Source organism: Ranitomeya variabilis, chromosome 1 (genome assembly GCF_051348905.1).
Source record: "Ranitomeya variabilis isolate aRanVar5 chromosome 1, aRanVar5.hap1, whole genome shotgun sequence".
NCBI classification, from domain to species: Eukaryota; Metazoa; Chordata; class Amphibia; order Anura; family Dendrobatidae; genus Ranitomeya; species Ranitomeya variabilis.
The window spans coordinates 221,193,046-221,214,212 of record NC_135232.1 but is presented as its reverse complement, the minus strand read 5'-3'; the positions used below and the strand labels follow the sequence as shown (position 1 = coordinate 221,214,212).

Genomic DNA, 21,167 nt, shown 5'->3' with positions numbered 1-21,167 from the left:
TTGACTGGCCAGCTCAGTCCCCGGACCTCAATCCAATTGAAAATTTGTGGCACAAGGTATCATTAGAGATATCTAGAAAACAGCCAAGGACCAAGAGTGAGTTGATTGAGGCTCTGATACAGGCCTGGAACCACATCATCACTCGTGAACATCTGCAGAAGCTTGTTCACTCAATGCCACAGAGATGCAAGCTGGTGCTCAAGAGCAAAGGCTGGCCAATAAAGTATTAGAAGCTAAAGATGCACTCTAAAGGCCCTTTTCAGGACTCTGAATTAAATAAAAAATAATAAATCTTAAAAAGTTAAATTTAAGTCTGTGTGAACTTGCATTGGAAGTTAATGAACTTAGAAACCTGTTCACCATTCTACACACTGTACTGGTGTAGGTATGGTTATGCTGTAAAAAAATTATCAAAAATGCGCATACCATAACAATTTATACACTTGGGACATTCAAAAATGAGTATGGCATACAATGAGGGATTACAAAAACATATATGTTCCACCAGTTTCACTGTAGAGATGCAGACGTATGAAACATATAGTTTTCTTCACGCCTATGCAGGACTTTTGAACACCATTGTATACGCCATGAGATGTTGGCGGAATGAAGGGTGGGAATATTGAATTACTAGATGCCCATGTTGTATTGCTTCAAGGTAAACCTGCTGCTACAAGTGTATGTGTCCCTCTGCCTATCAAAAATGCATTTATGTTTTAGGGTTTTCTCCTAGATGACTTATTCCTATCTAATTTGGCCACATTTATTTTGTTTCTTATACTATGATATATGGAGGTATCATACAAATAGCATTTTACTAATCCTAAACCTAATATTTTGGGAAACATTTTTTAGCTAAAGAAAGTGCTCTTTCAAACCCAGCACTTGACACAGGAGAACTCCAAATACAAATTGGAAACAAAAAAACAATACATACACATTCTTTGATTAAAATGGGGTGCATAAAGTATTTTATTTTACTACATGAAAGCACTGTAGCTATAGATAACTTGTGGGGGGAACTTCAAGGACCAATTTGTGTTTTTCTGCTTTAGCTTCTTTTTCCCCTTTTATTAAGGACCATTGCTTTGCTTCTTTATCAGTTGAACTGAGGGGGCCTCTCTCTTATTCACTATTTTCATTGGTACCCTTAGAGGTAAGCATAACTTATTGATCGATTTTCATTGTGTCTCTAACGACAGGCAACGTGAACTAAGAATGGCAACTGTGGTTTTTATGTATGTATGTATGTGTATGTGCATGGAGAGCTCCTTTGACCGCATGTTTACTTCACAGCAAAACCTTCCAAATGCAAGCACCACACCTCAAATCACCTCCAGGCCTTTTATCTGCTTCATTGAGAATGACATAACGAAGGGATTGCCCACACCTGTCCATGAAATAGCCTTGGAGTCAATTGTCCAATTACTTTTGGTCCCTTCAAAAACAGGGTGGCCCATGTTAAGGAGCTGAAACTCCTAAACCCTTCATCCAATTTTAATGTGGATACCCTCAAATGAAAGCTGAAAGTCTGAACTTCAACTGCATCTGAATTGTTTTGTTTAAAATTCATTGTGGTAATGTCTGTAACCAAAATTAGAAAAATGTTGTCTCTGTCCAAATATATATGGACTTAACTGTGTGTGTATATATATATATATATATATATATATATATATATATATATAATTGTCTAAGGCCCACTTCCGTCTGTTTGTCTGTCTGTTTCTCTGTCACGGAAATCCCGCATCGCTGATTGGTCGCGGCCGGCTGGGCGCGACCAATCAGCGACAGGCACAGTCCGGCCACGAGTTGGCCCCTCCCTACTCCCCTCCAGTCAGTGCCCTCGCAAGACCGCTACATCATCACTGGTTATTGCCGCAAGGCATTACTGGGAACGAAGCGTCGCTAAAGGCCTGGGCTGGATCCGGGAGCCGCCGGAAGGTGAGTATATAACTATTTTTTATTTTAATTATTTTTTTAACAGGGATATGGTGCCCACATTGCTATATACTACGTGGGCTGTGTTAGATACTACGTGGGCTGTGTTAGATACTACGTGGGCTGTGTTAGAAACTACGTGGGCTGTGTTAGATACTACGTGGGCTGTGTTAGATACTACGTGGGCTGTGTTATGTACTGCTGGGCTGTGTTAGGCCGGTTTCACAAGTCAGTGTCTCCAGTACGTGAGGTGACAGTTTCCTCACGTACCGGAGACACTGACACACGTAGACCCATAAAAATCAATGCATCTGTGCAGATGTCATTGATTTTTTGCGGACCGTGTCTCCGTGTGCCAAACACGGAGACATGTCAGTGTTCGTGGGAGCGCACGTATTACACGGACCCATTAAAGTCAATGGGTCCGTGTAAAACACGGACCACACACGGACCTTCTCCGTGTGCAGTCCGTGTGGCGTGCAGGAGACAGCGCTACAGTAAGCGCTGTCCCCCCCACATGGTGCTGAAGCCGCCATTCATATCTTCCCTGCAGCAGCGTTTGCTGCATAGAAGATATGAATAATAGTGTTTAAAAGAAAGATCTATGTGTCCGCCGCCCTCCCACCCCCTGTGCGCCCCCCCGCTGTTCTGAAAATACTTACCCGCCTCCCTCGCAGTGTTCTGTGCTGGCCGCCCCTTCTACTGTATGCGGTCACGTGGGCCCGCCGATTAGAGTCATGAATAGGTGGCTCCACCTCCCATAGGGGTGGAGCCGCCTATTCATGACTGTAAATGAGCGGCCCCACATGACCGCATACAGGAGAAGATGGGGCCAGACCAGGAAGCAGCGACAGCCAACGAGGGACGTGGCTGAGTATTTTCAGAACAGCGGGGGGGGCGCACAGGGGGTGGGGGGGCGCACAGGGGGTGGGGGGGCGGCGGACACATAGATCTTTCTTTTAAACACTATTATTCATATTTTCTCTGCAGCAAACGCTGCTGCAGGGAACATATGAATCGCGGCTTCAGCACCAGATGCTGGTAGTACGTGTGGTACCCAGCACGGTGCGTGTGGTACCCAGTGGGCACACGGGCGGCACACGTGTGCCACACTGATGTTCACCAGAAACGCAGGGGCACACGGACACGGATAATTCCGGTACCGATTGTTTCCGGTACCGGAATTATCTGGACGTGTGGGACAGCCCTTATATACGGCGTGGCCTGTGTTATATACTTCGTCTCTGTGCTATATACTACGTGGGCTGTGCTATATACTACGTGGCTGTGTTATGTACTACGTGGCCTGTGTTATATTCTACATGGGCTGTGTTATATACTACGTGGGCTGTTATATACTACATGGGCTGTGTTATATACTGCGTAGACTGTGCTATATACTACTATACATATTCTAGAATACCGGATGCGTTCGAATCGGGCCACCATCTAGTCTAGTGTGTGTATATATATATATATATATATATATATATATATATATATATATATATATATTTATATTTCAATAAAGTATGTGTTTAGAATATTTGGACAGTGACCAAGTCTTCGTGATTTTGTCATTTAAAATTAAGCAACTGAGATGCAATTTAAATGTAGACTTTCAGGTTTATTTAATCCCTTCACGACCTTGTACATATGGTTACATCCAGGCGATTCTGCCAGGAGCTGCGAACACATGCGGGTGTTCAGAGATTCTGACAGCTGACACCCTGCACTCATTGACACGAGCGGTGCCCGCACCGCTCCTGGTAGATTAACCCCTTAAATCTTTATTTAGAAGGCAGGCAGACGGAGAGAATGACGACATCGCAGTGGCCCGATTGTAGCCATGGTGATCCGGTTAATCATCATGATGACATCCGGGTCAGCAGGCTCTAGCAAGTTAGTTACATCATGCGCAGTGCATAATCTAACGAACTTCTGTCAGTGCAGCACTGACGGTTGCAAAACATAAAAATACTTGGTCATTGCTGTGCTTTATAGCTGTGATCAGAGTGCTGAAAATGAAAGTCCCATAGTGGAACTACGTAAAAAACTAAAACAAAAGTTTAAAAAAAAAAAAAAATAGAATAAAAATCACAAAATATTAAAAATAAAATAAAAATGTTATATGAAAAAAGTGCTCATATTTTGTATCACTGCATCTGGAGCGACCTGCCATATAAAAATGTCACACTAGTAAACCTTTTTCAGTTAACACAGAGGCAAAAAATGATACTTTATCACCATGCCGCCGAACAAAAAGTTTCATAAAATGCAATCAAAAAGACGAATGTAAAACAAAATGGTATCACTGAAAACGTCATCTTGTCCCACAAAAAAACAGGCTATCACACAGCTCCTTCAGCAAAAAATAAATAAGTTATAGCTCTCGATGCATAAAAAAATGTTTTTATATAAAATAGGTTTTATTGTGTAAAAGCGCCAAAACATAAAAAAAAAATTATAAATGTGGTATCGCTGCAATCGTACTGACCCGAAAATTAAAGCTGCCTTTTCAATTTTACCACATGTGGAACGGCATAAAAAAAAAAAAAATTGCCGTCTTGCTGGTTTTTGTTAATTCTGCCTCCCAAAAATCGGAATAGAAAGCAATCAAAAATTGTCATGTGCCCAAAAATGGTACCAATAAAAATGGCAACTCGTCCCACAAAAAACAAGCCCTCACATGACTTTGTCGGCAGAAATATTGAAAAATTATAGCTATCAAAATATGGCGGTGTAAAAAATATATTTCTATAGTGTTTGACAGCAGCCAAACATAAAAAAAATTATATAAATCTGGTATCACTGTAATCGCATGGATCCAGTATCCAGCGCGCGCTTGCAGCCAATGAAAGTAGAGTAGAGAAGGAAAGCGTGCTTTGGATACTGGGCTGTGACGTGTTGTGAAACACAACCCAGTCAATCAAGGGGGGTGCCTGCGACTGGGCCACGCCTGGGTGAATTCAAGAAATCTAGAAGTTGATGTGACATCAGCGGAGGCCAGCTGCAGCCGCGGAGTCATGTGATGCAGACTGAGCGAGCAGCGATAGCGCCTATCACAGGCACATATGACAGCATAAGGTATTTACAAAAATACTTAGTTAAAAGGTGTAAATCTATGGGGTCATAGATTATACAATGTAGTGGACATTGTCTTAAGAATAGGAAATGCATACTCGATGGGATTGAGATCTTGTGATTGACTCGGGCACCGCAGAATATTTCACTTCTTTGCCTTAAAAATTTCTGGGTTGATTACGCAGTATGTTTTGAGTCATTGTCCATCTGTACTGTAAATATTATGGCATTTAAGATTAGTTAAATAATGATAATTTTATATTTTGAAAGCTCAGGCTTTTTTAAGGTTTTTTTTATTTGGATTGTTTTTACATTTAGGTTTAAAGGGTTTTATATCATTTTTCATACATTTGTCAACATTTTTACATACCGTATATACTCGAGTATAAGCCAAGGTTTTCAGCCCATTTTTGTAGGCTGAAAGTGCCCCTCTCGGTTTATACTCGAGTCATTGTCCCTGGGGGGTCGGTGGGGGAGGGGGAGCGACGGCTGCCACATCATATTCACCTGCTCCCGGCGCGGTCCCTGCTTCTCACTGACAGATGGTCTCCGGGCGCTGACAGCTTCTTCCTTTGTTCAGCGGTCACGTGGTACCGCTCATTAAAGTAATGAATATAGACGTGACTCCACCCCCTTAGGGGTGGAGCGCATGTTCATTACTTTAATGTGTGGTACCATGTGACTGCTGAACATAGGAAGAAGCTGCCGGCGCTCGGAGACCATCTGTCAGTGAGAAGCTGCCAGGTTGCAGGTGAGTATAACGGGGAGGGTGAGCATTCCGATATTCACCTGTCCCCGTTCCACCGCCGGGCTCCGTCTTCCGCATCTTCTGGCTGTGACGTTCAGGTCAGAGGGCGCGATGACGTGTTAGTGTGCGCCATCTGCCGGAGCAGTCACTGCAGAGAGACAGGACGCTGAGGAGCCGCGGGCAACAACGAGAGGCGAGTATGTAATTTTTTTTTTTATTGCAGCAGATACACAGTACGGTTAATCATATCAGCATAAACTTCATCTTATGGGGCCATAATCAACTTTTATGCAGCATTACATGTGGCATATTTTCTATGGGGCCATTATTAACCTTTATGCAGCATTACTACATGTGGCATATTTTTCTATGGAGCATCTTATGGGGCCATAATCAACCTTTATCCTGCATTGCATGTGGCATATTTTCTATGGAGCATCTTATGGGGCCATAATCAACTTTTATACAGCATTACATGTGGCATATTTTCTGTGGAGCATCTTATGGGGCCATAATCAACTTTTATGCAGCATTACATGTGGCATATTTTCTATGGAGCATCTTATGGGGCCATAATCAACTTTATGGAGCAAATATATGGGCCCATCATGAACTTTATGGAGCATTATATGGGGCATATTTTAATATGGCGCATCTTATGGGTCCCATCATGAACTATATGGAGCATTATATGGGGCTCCTGATTCAATACGGATATTCAAAAACACAACCTACTGATGTCTCAATTAATTTTACTTTTATTGGTATCTATTTTTATTTTTTAAATTTACCAGTAAGCTGCTGCATTTCCCACCCTAAGCTTATACTCGAGTCATTAAGTTTTCCCAGTTTTTTTGTGGCAAAATTAGGGGCCTCAGCTTATACTCGGGTCAGCTTATACTCGAGTATATACGGTACTTGTTTAGTCCCACTAGACCATTTGATCACTTGTTCAAAAAACTGAAATACGTCAATACGTTACCAAATTAACAATCTGCTATAAAACCATGCTTATGGTGGAGCTTTAGAGTAGTACCAACATGCTAAGGCTACTTTCACACTAGCGTTAACTGCAATCCGTCACAATGCGTCGTTTTGCAGAAAAAACGCATCCTGCAAAAGTGCTTGCAGGATGCGTTTTTTCTCCATTGGCTAACATTACGCGACGCATTGCGACGGATTGCCACACGTCGCAACCGTCGTGCGACGGTTGCGCCGTGTTGTGGCGGACCGTCGGCACCAAAAAACGCTACGTGTAACGTTTTTTGCCGCCGACGGTCCGCTTTTTCCGACCGCGCATGCGCGGCCAGAACTCCGCCCCCACCTCCCCGCACTTCCCCATGGGGCGGCGGATGCGCTGGAAAAATGCATCCGCTGCCCCCGTTGTGCGGCGCAGAGAACGCTAGCGTCGGTAACCTCGGCCCGACGCACTGCGACGGGCCGAGCCCGACGCTAGTGTGAAAGTAGCCTAAGATGCTAGCAGTAGTGATTGTGCCATGGGAGTCTAATGTGCAAGTAAATGGTTCTCTGGGATCTAACAAATCCAAGCATATAAATGCCAGTGTTTTCAGTTGTTAAGAGGGCATTTCAAAGGTTAAACAGCAGCGATATGAGCCAACTCCAGTTGCTGCTACTAGATTCAGAGGCAGGCTCTACAACACGGTTGGCACCCCCAGTGTATGGAGCTGGCTAAGATCCTGAGTTCACCCCATACACCTAAACCTAAACCATTTTGTCAGTTCCTTGCAGAAATATTTCATATGTGTTAATTTTGTATATATTTTACTTTTCTTTAGGTCTTATGAAAAGAGTTGAAGAAGAAATTAAATTTAATTCATATATGGTTTCTGAAAAGCTTCCAAAAGAACTGGAGAACAAGAGACTAACCCTGAGCTTCATGCAAAGAGTAATGAATGAGCAAGTAATTGACCAGTCTGATCTCACAGAACTTGAAACCAAGGTATATATAGAGTATATGTCTACATTATTCACTGTAACTTTATACATAAATATTAGTAGTGTTATGTTTTATGCAATTTCTGTTTCTCCAGAAAGTCTTTAATTGAAATATATGTTGTTTAACTGCATCGTAATAAGCAGACGAATAGATTCCCTGTATATCTGAAAGCATACCATGTATCCATATGCTGTTTTTCACATAATTTTATCTAGTGTTTCAAACAGCTAAGTGGAAATGAGACCAGCACATGATAACTGTTCTCACCAGGCAGTCATGTTTTCTTCCTTTTCCAGTTTTTATCAGATTGAAAACATTTTAAGCACATAACAAATATTAGCAGAGCATCAGTGCACCACCATCATTCTAATTAGATCACATATCTATTTCTCACACCATCCAACACTGTTAAGGTACCTTCACACGAAACGACATTATAACGATATCGCTAGCAATCCGTGACGTTGCAGCGTCCTCGCTAGCGATATCGTTTCGTTTGACACGCAGCAGCGATCAGGATCCTGCTGTGATGTCGCTGGTCGCTGAATAAAGTCCAGAACTTTATTTGGTCGTCCGATCGCTGTGTATCGTTGTGTTTGAAAGCAAAAGCAACGATACCAGCGATATTTTACACTGGTAACCAGGGTAAACATCGGGTTACTAAGCGCAGGGCCGCGCTTAGTTACCCGATGTTTACCCTGGTTACTAGCGTAAAATGTAAAAAAAACAAACAGCACATACTCACATTGCGTCCCCTGCAGTCTGCTTCCTCCTCTGACTCAGCGCCGCAAAGTGAAAGTGAAAGCAGCACAGCGGTGACGTCACCGCTCTGCTCTCACTGTACGGCGCTCAGTCAGTCAGGAAGTGGACGCAGGGGGACGTGAATGTAAGTATGTGCTGTTTGTTTTTTTTAGATTTTACGCTGGTAACCAGGGTAAACATCGGGTTACTAAGCGCGGCCCTGCGCTTAGTTACCCGATGTTTACCCTGGTTACCAGGGGACCTCGGCATAGTTGATCGCTGGAGAGCGGTCTGTGTGACAGCTCTCCAGCGACCAAACAGCGACGCTGCAGCGATCGACATCGTTGTCGCTATCGCTGCAGCGTCGCTTCGTGTGAAGGTACCCTTAGTCTATCCTATCCTTCCCCCCACTCTTCCTTTATCACTGTTATATTTCCAGTCTGTGAATAGCGCTATTACCTTTTATTATTATAGAGTTGACTGGTCTGACAATAATAGGAAACTCGTTCCTTTGCTAGCTCCTGGTTATTCTTGGTGATCACTGCAATTTAACATGTAAAAGAGTTAAGGCTCCCATACGCATTAGATTAATGCCGGCTGAACATGCTGCTATCGACGAGTTCGGCCTACTGTCTACGTGTATGGGGGCGCCGGCTGACTGATGATTGGGAGAGATGTCAGTTGGGCATTGTAGGAGTCTGTACTCACTTTGCTGCGGTTGAGGTAGGCACAGGAAGCAGTATTATTGAAATGTCCAGGAAAGTTTAATAAAAACTGCATAAACTGCTCTGGATAGCTAAAACAGATTAGGATTAGGGGTGTGTTGGGTTTAGGGTTTTGATTAGGGTTATGGTTAGCTTTGGGATTAGGGTTAGGGATGTTTTGGGGGTTAGGGTTGTGATTAGGATTATGGATCGGGTTGGGATTAGGGTTAGGGGTGTGTTGGGGTTAGGGTTGGAGTTAGAATTGGGGGGTTTCCACTGTTTAAGTACATCAGGGGGTCTCTAAACGCCACAGCCAATTTTGCGCTCAAAAAGTCAAATGGTGCTCCATCCCTTCTGAGCTCTGCCGTGCGCCCAAACAGTGGTTTACCCCCACATATGGGGCATCAGCGTACTCGGGATAAATTGGACAACAACTTTTGGAGTCCAATTTCTCCTGTTACCCTTGTGAAAATAAAAAACTTGGGGGCTAAAATCTTTTTTGTGGAAAAAAATATTTTTTTTTATTTTCATGACTCTGCATTATAAACTTCTGTGAAGCACTTGGGATTCAAAGTCCTCACCACACATCTAGATAAGTTCCTTGGGGGGTCTAGTTTCCAAAATGGGGTCTCTTGAGCCCAAACAGTGTGGGGTATCAGTGTACTCAGGACAAATTGGACAACAACTTTTGAGGTCCAATTTCTCTTGTTACCCTTGTAAAAATTTGGGGGCTAAAAAAATCTTTTTTGTGGAATTTTTTTTTATTTTCACGACTTCTGTGAAGCACTTGGGCATTCAAAGTTCTCACAACACATCTAGATAAGTTCTTTGGGGGGTCTAGTTTTCAAAATGGGGTCACTTGTGGGGGGTTTCTACTGTTTAGGTACATCGGGGGCTCTGCAAACGCAACATAACGCCCGCAGACAATTGTATCAAAGTCTGCATTCCAAAATGGCGCTCCTTCCCTTCCGAGCTCTGCCATGCACCCAAACAGTGGTTTACCCCCACATATGGGGTATCATCCTACTCAGCATAAATTGCACAATAAATTTTGGGGTCCAATTTCTCCTGTTACCCTTGTGAAAGAAAAAATTTGGGGGTAAAAAGATCATTTTTGTAGAAAAAATGCGATTTTTATTTTCACGGCTCTACATTATAAACTTCTGTGAAGGAGTTGGGGGTTCATAGTGCTCACCACACATCTAGATAAGCTCTTTGGGGGGTCTAGTTTCCAAAATGTGGTCACTTGTGGGGGGTTTCTACTGTTTAGGTACATCAGGAGCTCTGCAAATGCAACATGACGCCTGCAGACCATCCCATCAAAGTCTGCATTCCAAGCGGTGCTCCTTCCCTTCCGAGCCCTGATGGGTGCCCAAACAGTGCCCCCCCACATATGGGGTATCAGCGTACTCAGGACAAACTGGTCAACAGATTTTGGGGTCCAATGTCTCCTGTTACCATTGAGGAAATAAAAAATTGCAGGCTAAAAAATCTTTTTTGAGGTAAAAAAAAGGATTTTGTATTTTCACGGCTCTACGTTATAAATTTCTGTGAAGCACTTGGGGGATTAAAGTGCTCACCACACATCTAGATAAGTTCCTTAAGGGGTCTAGTTTCCAAAATGGTGTCACTTATGGAGTGTTTCCACTGTTTAGGCACATCAGGGGCTCTCTAAACGTGACATGGCATCCGATCTCCATTCCAGCCAATTTTGCATTGAAAAAGTCAAACGGTGCTCCTTCACTTCCAAGCTCTGCGGTGCGCCCAAACAGTGGTTTACTCCCACATATGGGGTATCGGCGTATTCAGGAGAAATTGCATAACAAAATTTATGGTTAAATTTCTGTTTTTACACTTGTGAAAAAAAAAAAAATGGTTCTGAATTAAAATGTTTGCAAAAAAAAGTTAAATGTTCATTTTTTCCTTCCACATTGTTTCAGTTCCTGTGAAGCATGTAAAGGGTTAATAAACTTCTTGAATGTGGTTTTGAGCACCTTGAGGGGTGCAGTTTTTAGAATGGTGTCACACTTGGTTATTTTCAATCGTATAGACCCCTCAAAATGACTTCAAATGTGATGTGGTCCCTAAAAAAAAATGGTGTTGTAAAAATGAGAAATTGCTGGTCAGCTTTTAACCCTTAACTCCCTAACAAAAAAAAAATGTTGTTTTCAAAATTGTGCTGATGTAAAGTAGACATGTGGGAAATGTTATTTATTAACTATTTTGTGTGACATATCTCTCTAATTTAAAGGGAAGGTGCCACCAGTTTTCTTGTAGTTTGTTTTTTTGTGAAATTAAGCTTAAAATAGTAAATAAATTGTATTAATGCAATGTTTGCACTGTTTGCAAACATTTCTATATGAAAAATATTATATATTTTCTTACAAATATATATATTGACCACTAGGGGGAGCATTTTCCGTTTTAGACTTCAAGCAGCTATAGTAAGACTTACCAGCTTTACTGTTAGCTGGAAAAATCTGGGCAGTAACTGCTGACATCACCATTTCCCTCCCCTTTTGGGTGGTCTAATATCCCTGGGGCAGAATGAAGAGCAGCATCACAGGGCAGCGCCATTTTGTGTGTGACTGACCTGTGATCTGCTATCACCAGCAGTTAGTGCATCAGAAGCACAGTTAAGGCCCCGTCTCACACAGCGACGCTGCAGCGATACAGACAACGATGCTGATCGCTGCAGCGTCGCTGTGTGGTCACTGTGTGGTCGCTGGGGAGCTATCACACAGACAGCTCTCTCCAGCGACCAACGATCAGGGGAACGACTTCGGCATCGTTGAAACTGTCTTCAACGATGCCGAAGTCCCCCTGCAGCACCCGGGTAACCAGGGTAAACATCGGGTTACTAAGCGCAGGGCCGCGCTTAGTAACCCGATGTTTACCCTGGTTACCAGCGTAATCCGGCCGGAAAGTGAGAGCGCAGCAGTGACGTCACCGCTGCGCTCTGCTCTCACTGTACGGCGGCTCAGTCAGAGCAGGAAGCAGACGGCAAGGGACCTGACGGGCAACAGATGGTGCGTTTGTACTGTTTGGTTTTTTTTACATTTACGCTGGTAACCAGGGTAAACATCGGGTTACTAAGCGCGGCCCTGCGCTTAGTAACCCGATGTTTACCCTGGTTACCAGTGAAGACATCGCTGGATCGGTGTCACACACACCGATTCAGCGATGTCAGCGGGACCTCAACGACCAAAAAAAGGTCCAGGCCATTCCGACACGACCAGCGATCTCGCAGCAGGGGCCTGATCGCTGGTACGTGTCACACATAGCGAGATCGCTATTGAGGTCGCTGTTGCGTCACAAAACTTGTGACTCAGCAGCGATCTCGCTAGCGATCTCGCTATGTGAGACGGGGCCTTTAGTTTCTGTGGTGTGTATGGAGCAGCATTGTCTGTGCAGAGCTGTCTGTGACTCATCCCTCAGTAAGATAAGAAGGAGCTCCAGGTCTGCAGTGAATGGCCAGGCATTGTGGAGGGAGGGGAGAGATACATTGTATGGCTGAGAGAGGTGTCAGGTGTCACCTCTCTCTGCAGGCTGTGAATGCAGCTTAATGGAGTGAATGGAGCTCCTGTGATAGAGAGTAAAGGTTTTGCAATCAACATTACTGCTATGGACAATAGAGAAAAAAACCCATTGGCTAACGTCTTTGATTTGGTCACATACGTCCCGCAAGAATTTGGGGAATGTAAAGAGTTAATGCACTAATGTGAAAAATCACTGCAGGACTGAGGATCCAGCTTTCTGATTCAACCAGATTGCCCATAGAGACTGCAGAGATGGTTTATTGCCGTCTCTTCCTTCTCTATGGCTGTATACACAGCACTTCCTCCTCTGGAAGTGATCACTGGGTGTAAGGAGGGAGCAGTAGCTGTTGGGTCCAAAGAGACGCAGGCAGTTCTGCTTTGCAGCCAGGGGGCTGAATTCCCACTGTAACTGAGGCTAATGCACCAGCCCGAGTTAGCCTTATAGGAGAAATCATATGAAAGACCTTTTGGGAGCATTTTCAATATTTTTTTAAATTACCTTATGCTGGGCACAATGTGTAAATTAAATGAAAAATACAAATAGCAGGAAAAATAAATACTGGTGTAAATAAGAAAAAAAAAAAGTTACATTTATGTTAATGTTTTCTAATCTGCTTCCACATTTTAGATATTGAGTATGTTTTATCCCACATCTTCAAATAATTTAAAAGTAAACATTTTTATTTATTTTTCTAAGTTATTTTTTGCTTAGAATGCTAGAATAAAATAGATTAACACTTGTTTACTTATTTTAGATCCAAGAAGTTAATGCTGAAATTAACCATCTGATTGAAAAGAGAATGAGAAGTGATCCAGTGGATGACAAGCTTACTCTTTTTCGACAGCAGGTGTGTTTTTCTGTATGATGAAAAATCTTATCAGCCTTCCTCTTCTACAGCTTATATTATTCAAAGCTCCATGGCAATGTTAAGTTTATAGAAATGAGTATAAAAAAAACAGTGAAGCCTTTTGAAAGATATTTATGTCACATATATTGATGACATAATTTATTTTGTATTGAATCAATATAAACAATTCTTTTTCTTTCTCTCAGGCAGCTATCATTTCACGAAAGAAAGAAACAAAAGCTGAAGAATTACAGGAAGCAAAGGAAGAAATTGCCAATTTGGAGAGGGAAATAACACAAAAATCTAGCCAGGCTCGAGACACTGATGGCTCTGAAATGTTAAGAGGAGATGAGGTGAGAAACAAGCCTCACAACATACTTGTACAAGATTGTCCTAATTGCTACAATCTCTTTAAATGAACAAGAGGGAAGCAATTCTTCATATGAGAAATATAGTTTCATAGTTTTAAGGTTGAAAGAAGACACAAGTCCATTGAGTTCAGCTTATAACCTAACGTGTCGATCCATAAGAAGGAAAACGCCCCTTTAGGCAAATGCTAATTGCCCTTTATTGGGGGGAAAAAATTCTTGCCTGCCTCCAGATATGGTAGTCAGGCTAGTTCCCTGGATCGACATTCCATCACCAAAATTTAGTATTCATGATCTGTAATATAGTGTTTTTCTAGAAAGGCATCCGGTCCCTCTTTGAACTTTTTTAGTAATCAACCATTTCCGCATCATGTGGCATGCTCGCACTGTAAAGCATCACTGTTTTTAATAATAATTTAACCATTTTTCCTAAAGATTGAGAGGATGCCCCCTTGTCATCATTGCTTATGTAGGTATAAACAGATCTTTATATTTGGACATTGTAATAAGTCCCTTGTCAGGGAGAACACCAATATGTCAGGGCGCAACACTCCATCAGCTCCATTAATACAGACAATTATGCAGTTGATGGGCAATGATGGGCAATGATGAACCAGGCCACGGCTGTTTTCCCTAGTAGGCCAGTTATTGGGAAAGTCACAGAGAGAGTGTGTGTGTGTATGTGTGTATATATATATATATATATATATATATATATATATATATATATATATATATATATATATATATATATATATATATATATATATATAATATATATATATATATATCTACTATATATATATCTACTATATAATTGTCTAAGGGTCACTTCCGTCTGTTCTTCTGTCTGTCTGTCTGTCACAGATATTCATTGGTCGCGGCCTCTGTCTGTCATGGAAATCCAAGTCGCTGATTGGTCGCGGCAAAACAGCCACGACCAATCATTGACGGGCACAGTCCGGCGGAAAAATGGCTGCTCCTTCCTCCCCGCACTCAGTGCCCGCTCCATAATCCCCTCCTGTCAGCCCTTCCTTTTTGGAAGTGCATTTGAACAGCAAGGTGGATTGCTGTTGAGGGGAAATAGAGAAAAAAAAAATCTATAAATCTAAAGCATTAGCGAGTGTGAACGAGCTGAGTGTGACCTGAGCGTAAGTGTGAACGGCGGTAAGTGTGACTTGTGATTCAGTGACTTTGGAATCAGGGAGTTTCCAAGGGAAGAATTGCTGTCTGTTTTTTATTAATACTTTGTATTTATTTTTTATTTAATGTTTCTGTGTGGTGCAATCACCATTAGGAAATGTGCTCCACTATTGTTAATGCCATCCAGTGCACATCTTGCCACATGTATGCAGTCCTTGATCAGCCGGTCGAGGGTGCATACTGCTGTGCGAGATGTGAGCACATTGTGCATTTGGAAACCCAGATTCTGAATCTAAATGTGCAGCTGGCAACACTGAGATCCATAGACAATATGGAAAGGAGTCTTCTGCTCACTGAGCAGACGCTCAATGGGATAGAGGAGGGGGGGTATGGTAGGATGGAGCTGCAGGACAATGGAGTAGCAAGCTGGGTGACACTTAGAAAGCAGGGTAGAGGGAAGAGTGCCAGGGAGGCTAGTCCTGATCTGGCACACCCCAATAAGTTTGCTAAGTTGGCAGATGAGGGGGGTGCCAGTACAGGGGTAGCACTGCTGCAGCCAGGCATGTCCTCTGAAAGCCAGAGGAGTGACTGCTCCAGTAAGGAGGGAAATAGGAGACCAGGGCAGGCCAGACAAGTGCTGGTAGTGGGGGACTCAATTATTAGGGGAACAGATAGGGCAATCTATCACAAAGACAGGGATCGTCGAACGGTGTGCTGCCTACCTGGCGCTCGAGTCTGACACATCGCTGATCGGGTTGACAGATTACTGGGAGGGGCTGGTGAGGACCCAGCGGTCATGGTGCACATTGGTACAAATGACAAAGTTAGAGGTAGGTGGAAGGTCCTTAACCCCTTCCCGACCTGTGACACAGCGTATGCGTCATGAAAGTCGGTGCCAATCCGACCTGTGACGCATATGCTGTGTCACAGAATGATCGCGTCCCTGCAGATCGGGTGAAAGGGTTAACTCCCATTTTACCCGATCTGCAGGGACAGGGGGAGTGGTACTACAGCCCAGGGGGGGTATCTTCACCCCCCCCGTGGCTACGATCGCTCTGATTGGCTGTTGAAAGTGAAACTGCCAATCAGAGCGATTTGTAATATTTCACCTATGAAAATGGCGAAATATTACAATCCAGCCATGGCCGATGCTGCAATAGCATCTGCCATGGCTGGAGACCCCGATCTGCCCCCACCCCACCCCACCGATCGCCTCCCCAGTCGTCCTTTTTGCCCCGATCTCCGTTCCGCTCCCCTCCTCCCTCCTGTCGGCTCCCCCGGTCCTCCTGTCCGCTCCCCAGGTCCTCCGATTCCCCCCCCCGTGTTCCGGTCCCACCCCCCCATACTTACCTAGCTCCGATATCCCTCCCGGTGTCCGGCCGTCTTCTTCATGGGCGCCGCCATCTTGGAAAATGGCGGGCGCATGCGCAGTGCGCCCGCCGAATCTGCCAGCCCGCAGATTCGTTCCTGCACATTTTGGTCGCTGTGATAAGTTCTATCACAGCGATCAAAATAAGAAAAATAGTAAATAAATCCCCCCCTTTATCACCCCCATAGGTAGGGACAATAATAAAATACAGAAAATATAATTATTTTTGTTTTTCCATTAGGGTTAGGGTTAGGGGTACGGTTAGGGGTAGGGTTAGGGATAGGGTTAGGGGTAGGGTTGCACTTAGGGTTGCACTTAGGGTTGCACTTAGGGTTGCACTTAGGGCTAGGGTTGCACTTAGGGTTGCACTTAGGGCTAGGGTTGCACTTAGGGTTGCACTTAGGGTTGCACTTAGGGTTGCACTTAGGGCTAGGGTTGCACTTAGGGTTGCACTTAGGGCTAGGGTTGCGCTTAGGGTTGCACTTAGGGCTAGGGTTGCACTTAGGGTTGCACTTAGGGCTAGGGTTGCACTTAGGGTTGCACTTAGGTTTGCACTTAGGGCTAGGGTTGCACTTAGGGTTGCACTTAGGGCTAGGGTTGCACTTAGGGTTGCACTTAGGGTTGTACTTAGGGTTGCACGTAGGGCTAGGGTTGCACTTAGAGCTAGGGTTGCACTTAGGGTTGCGCTTAGGGCTAGGGTTGCACTTAGGGTTGCGCTTAGGGCTAGGGTTGCACTTAGGGTTGCACTTAGGGCTAGGGATGCACTTAGGGCTAGGGTTGCACTTAGGGCTAGGGATGCACTTAGGGCTAGGGTTGCACTTAGGGCTAGGGTTGCACTTAGGGCTAGGGTTAGAATTAGGGTTAGAATTAGGGTTGCAATTAGGGTTAGGGTTGGAATTAGGGTTAGAATTAGGCTATGTGCACACGGTGAGGATTTGGCTGCGGATCCGCAGCGGATTGGTCGCTGCGGATTCGTATCAGTTTTCCATCACGTTTACAGTACCATGTAAACCTATGGAAAACCAAATCCGCTGTGCCCATGGTGCGGAAAATACAGCGCGGAAACGCTGCGTTGTATTTTCTGCAGCATGTCAATTCTTTGTGCAATTCCGCAGCGTTTTACACCTGCTCCATAATAGGAATCCGCAAGTGAAATCCACACAAAAAACACTGGAAATCCGCGGTAAATCCGCAGGTAAAGCGCATTGCGTTTTACCTGCAGATTTTTCAAAAACTGCGGAAAAATCCACACAAATCCGCAACGTGAGCACATAGCCTTAGGGTTAGGGTTGGAACTAGGGGTAAGACTAGGGTTAGGGGTGTGTTGGGGTTAGGGTTGTGGTTAGGGTTGGGATTAGAGTTAGGGGTGTGTTGGGGTTAGTGTTGGAGTTAGAATTGAGGGGTTTCCACTTTTTAGGCACATCAGGGGGTCTCAAAACGCAACACGGCGCCACCATTGATTCCAGCCAATCTTGCGTTGAAAAAGTAAAATGGTGCTCTCTCCCTTCCGAGCCCCGACGTGTGCCCAAACAGTGGTTTACCCCCACATATGGGGTACCAGCGTACTCAGGAGAAACTGATCAACAACTTTTGGGGTCCAGTTTCTCCTGTAACCCTTGGGGAAATAAAAAATTGCAGGCTAAAAAATTATTTTTGAGGAAAGAAAAATGATTTTTTATTTTCACGGCTCTGCGTTATAAACTTCTGTGAAGCACTTGGGGGTTCAAAGTGCTCACCACACATCTAGATAAGTTCCCTTGGGGGTTTAGTTTCCAAAATGGGGTCACTTGTGGGGGGTTTCTACTGTTTAGGCACATCAGGGGCTCTGCAAACACAACGTGATGCCCGCAGAGCATTCCATCAAAGTCTGCATTTCAAAACGTCACTACTTCACTTCCGAGCTCCGGCATGTGCCCAAACAGTGGTTTACCCCCACATATGGGGTATCACCGTACTCAGGAGAAACTGGACAACAACTCTTGGGGTCAAATTTCTCCTGTTACCCTTGGGAAAATAAAAAAATCAGGGCTAAAAAAAAAATTTTGAGGAAAGAAAACGTATTTATTATTTTCACGGCTCTGCGTTATAAACTTCTGTGAAGCACTTAGGGGTTCAAAGTGCTCACCACACATCTAGATAAGTTCCCTTGGGGGTTTAGTTTCCAAAATGGGGTCACTTGTGGGGGGTTTCTACTGTTTAGGCACATCAGGGGCTCTGCAAACGCAACGTGACGCCCGCAGAGCATTCCATCAAAGTCTGCATTTCAAAACATCACTACTTCACTTCCAAGCCCCGGCATGTGCCCAAACAGTGGTTTACCCCCACATATGGGGTATCAGCATACTCAGGAGAAACTGGACAACAACTCTTGGGGTCAAATTTCTCCTGTTACCCTTGGGAAAATAAAAAAAATCAGGGCTAAAAAAATTTTTTTTGAGGAAAGAAAACGTATTTATTTTTTTCACAGCTCTGCGTCATAAACTTCTGTGAAGCATTTAGGGGTTCAAAGTGCTCACCACACATCTAGATAAGTTCCTTTGGGGGTCTAGTTTCCAAAATGGGGTCACTTGTTGGGGGTTTCTACTGTTTAGGCACATCAGGAGCTCTGCAAACGCAACGTGACGCCCGCAGAGCATTCCATCAAAGTCTGCATTTCAAAACGTCACTACTTCCCTTCCGAACCCCGACGTGTGCCCAAACAGTGGTTTACCCCCACATATGGGGTATCAGCGTACTCAGGAGAAACTGGACAACAACTATTGGGGTGGGGTCAAATTTCCCCTGTTACCCTTGGGAAAATAAAAAAATCAGGGCTAAAAGAATTTTTTTGAGAAAAAAAAATTATTTTTTATTTTCATGGCTCTGCGTTATAAACTTCTGTGAAGCACTTGGGGGTTCAAAGTGCTCACCACACATCTAGATTAGTTCCTTGGGAGGTCAAGTTTCCAAAATGGGGTCACTTATGGGGAAGCTCCAATGTTTAGGCACACAGGGGCTCTCCAAACGCGACATGGTGTCCGCTAATGATTGGAGCTAATTTTCCATTCAAAAAGCCAAATGGCGTGCCTTCCCTTCCAAGCCCTGCCGTGCACCCAAACAGTGGTTTACCCCCACATATGGGGTATCATCGTACTCAGGACAAACTGGACAACAACATTTGGGGTCCAATTTATCCTGTTACCCTTGGGAAAATAAAAAATTCTGGGCTAAAAATCATTTTTGAGGAAAGAAAAATTATTTTTTATTTTCACGGCTCTGCGTTATAAACTTCTGTGAAGCACTTGTTGGTTTAAAGTGCTCACTATGCATCTAGATAAGTTCCTTGGGGGGTCTAGTTTCCAAAATGGGGTCACTTGTGGGGGAACTCCAATGTTTAGGCACACAGGGGCTCTCCAAACGCGACATGGTGTCCGCTAACGATTGGAGCTAATTTTCCATTCAAAAAGTCAAATGGCGCGCCTTCCCTTCCGAGCCTTGCCATGCGCCCAAACAGTGGTTTACCCCCACATATGAGTTATCGGCGTACTCAGGAGAAATTGCCCAACAAAGTTTAGGATCCATGTTATCCTGTCGCCCATGTGAAAATTAAAAAATTGAGGCTAAAAGAATTTTTTTGTGAAAAAAAAGTACTTTTTCATTTTTACGGATCAATTTGTGAAGCACCTGAGGGTTTAAAGTGCTCACTATGCATCTAGATAAGTTCCTTGGGGGGTCTCCTTTCCAAAATGGGGTCACTTGTGGGGAAGCTCCAATGTTTAGGCACACAGGGGCTCTCCAAACGCGACATGGTGTCCGCTAACGATGGAGATAATTTTTCATTCAAAAAGTCAAATGGCGCTCCTTCCCTTCCGAGACTTACCATGTGCCCAAACAGTGGTTTACGCCCACATGTGAGGTATCAGTGTACTCAGGAGAAATTGCCCAACACATTTTAGGATCCATTTTATCCTGTTGCCCTTGTGAAAATTAAAAAATTGAGGCTAAAATAATTTTTTTGTGAAAAAAAAGTACTTTTTCATTTTTACGGATCAATTTGTGAAGCACCTGGGGGTTTAAAGTGCTCACTATGCATCTAGATAAGTTCCTTGGGGCGTCTAGTTTCCAAAATGGGGTCACTTGTGGGGGAGCTCCAATGTTTAGGCACACGGGGGCTCTCCAAACGCGACATGGTGTCCGCTAAAGATTGGAGCCAATTTTTCATTCAAAAAGTCAAATGGCGCTCCTTCCCTTCCGAGTTCTGCCGTGCGCCCAAACAGTGGTTTACCCCCACATATGAGGTATCAGCGTACTCAGAACAAATTGGACAACAACTTGCGTCGTCCAGTTTCTCCTTTTACCCTTGGGAAAATAAAAAAATTGTTGCGAATAGATCATTTTTGTGACTAAAAAGTTAAATGTTCATTTTTTCCTTCCATGTTGCTTCTGCTGCTGTGAAACACCTGAAGGGTTAATAAACTTCTTGAATGTGGTTTTGAGCACCTTGAGGGGTGCAGTTTTTAGAATGGTGTCACTTTTGGGTATTTTCAGCCATATAGAACCCTCAAATTGACTTCAAATGTGAGGTGGTCCCTAAAAAAAATGGTTTTGTAAATTTTGTTGTAAAAATGAGAAATCACTGGTCAAATTTTAACCCTTATAACTTCCTAGCAAAAAAAAATGTTTCCAAAATTGTGCTGATGTAAAGTAGACATGTGGGAAATGTTATTTATTAACTATTTTGTGTCA

The 21,167-nt window shown here is 43.7% G+C and overlaps 1 protein-coding gene across 3 annotated transcripts in view; it reads left to right on the top strand.

The window, feature by feature from the left end:
- IFT81 (intraflagellar transport 81) overlaps positions 1-21,167 on the top strand; it is a 230,547-nt gene that overhangs the window by 106,129 nt on the left and 103,251 nt on the right. For all 3 annotated transcript variants that reach the window (XM_077292909.1, XM_077292904.1, XM_077292913.1), the window contains exons 9-11: positions 7,570-7,733; positions 13,470-13,562; positions 13,769-13,915. In XM_077292909.1, coding sequence (XP_077149024.1) covers positions 7,570-7,733; positions 13,470-13,562; positions 13,769-13,915 — 404 coding nt within the window. The remainder of the gene's footprint in view (positions 1-7,569; positions 7,734-13,469; positions 13,563-13,768; positions 13,916-21,167) is intronic.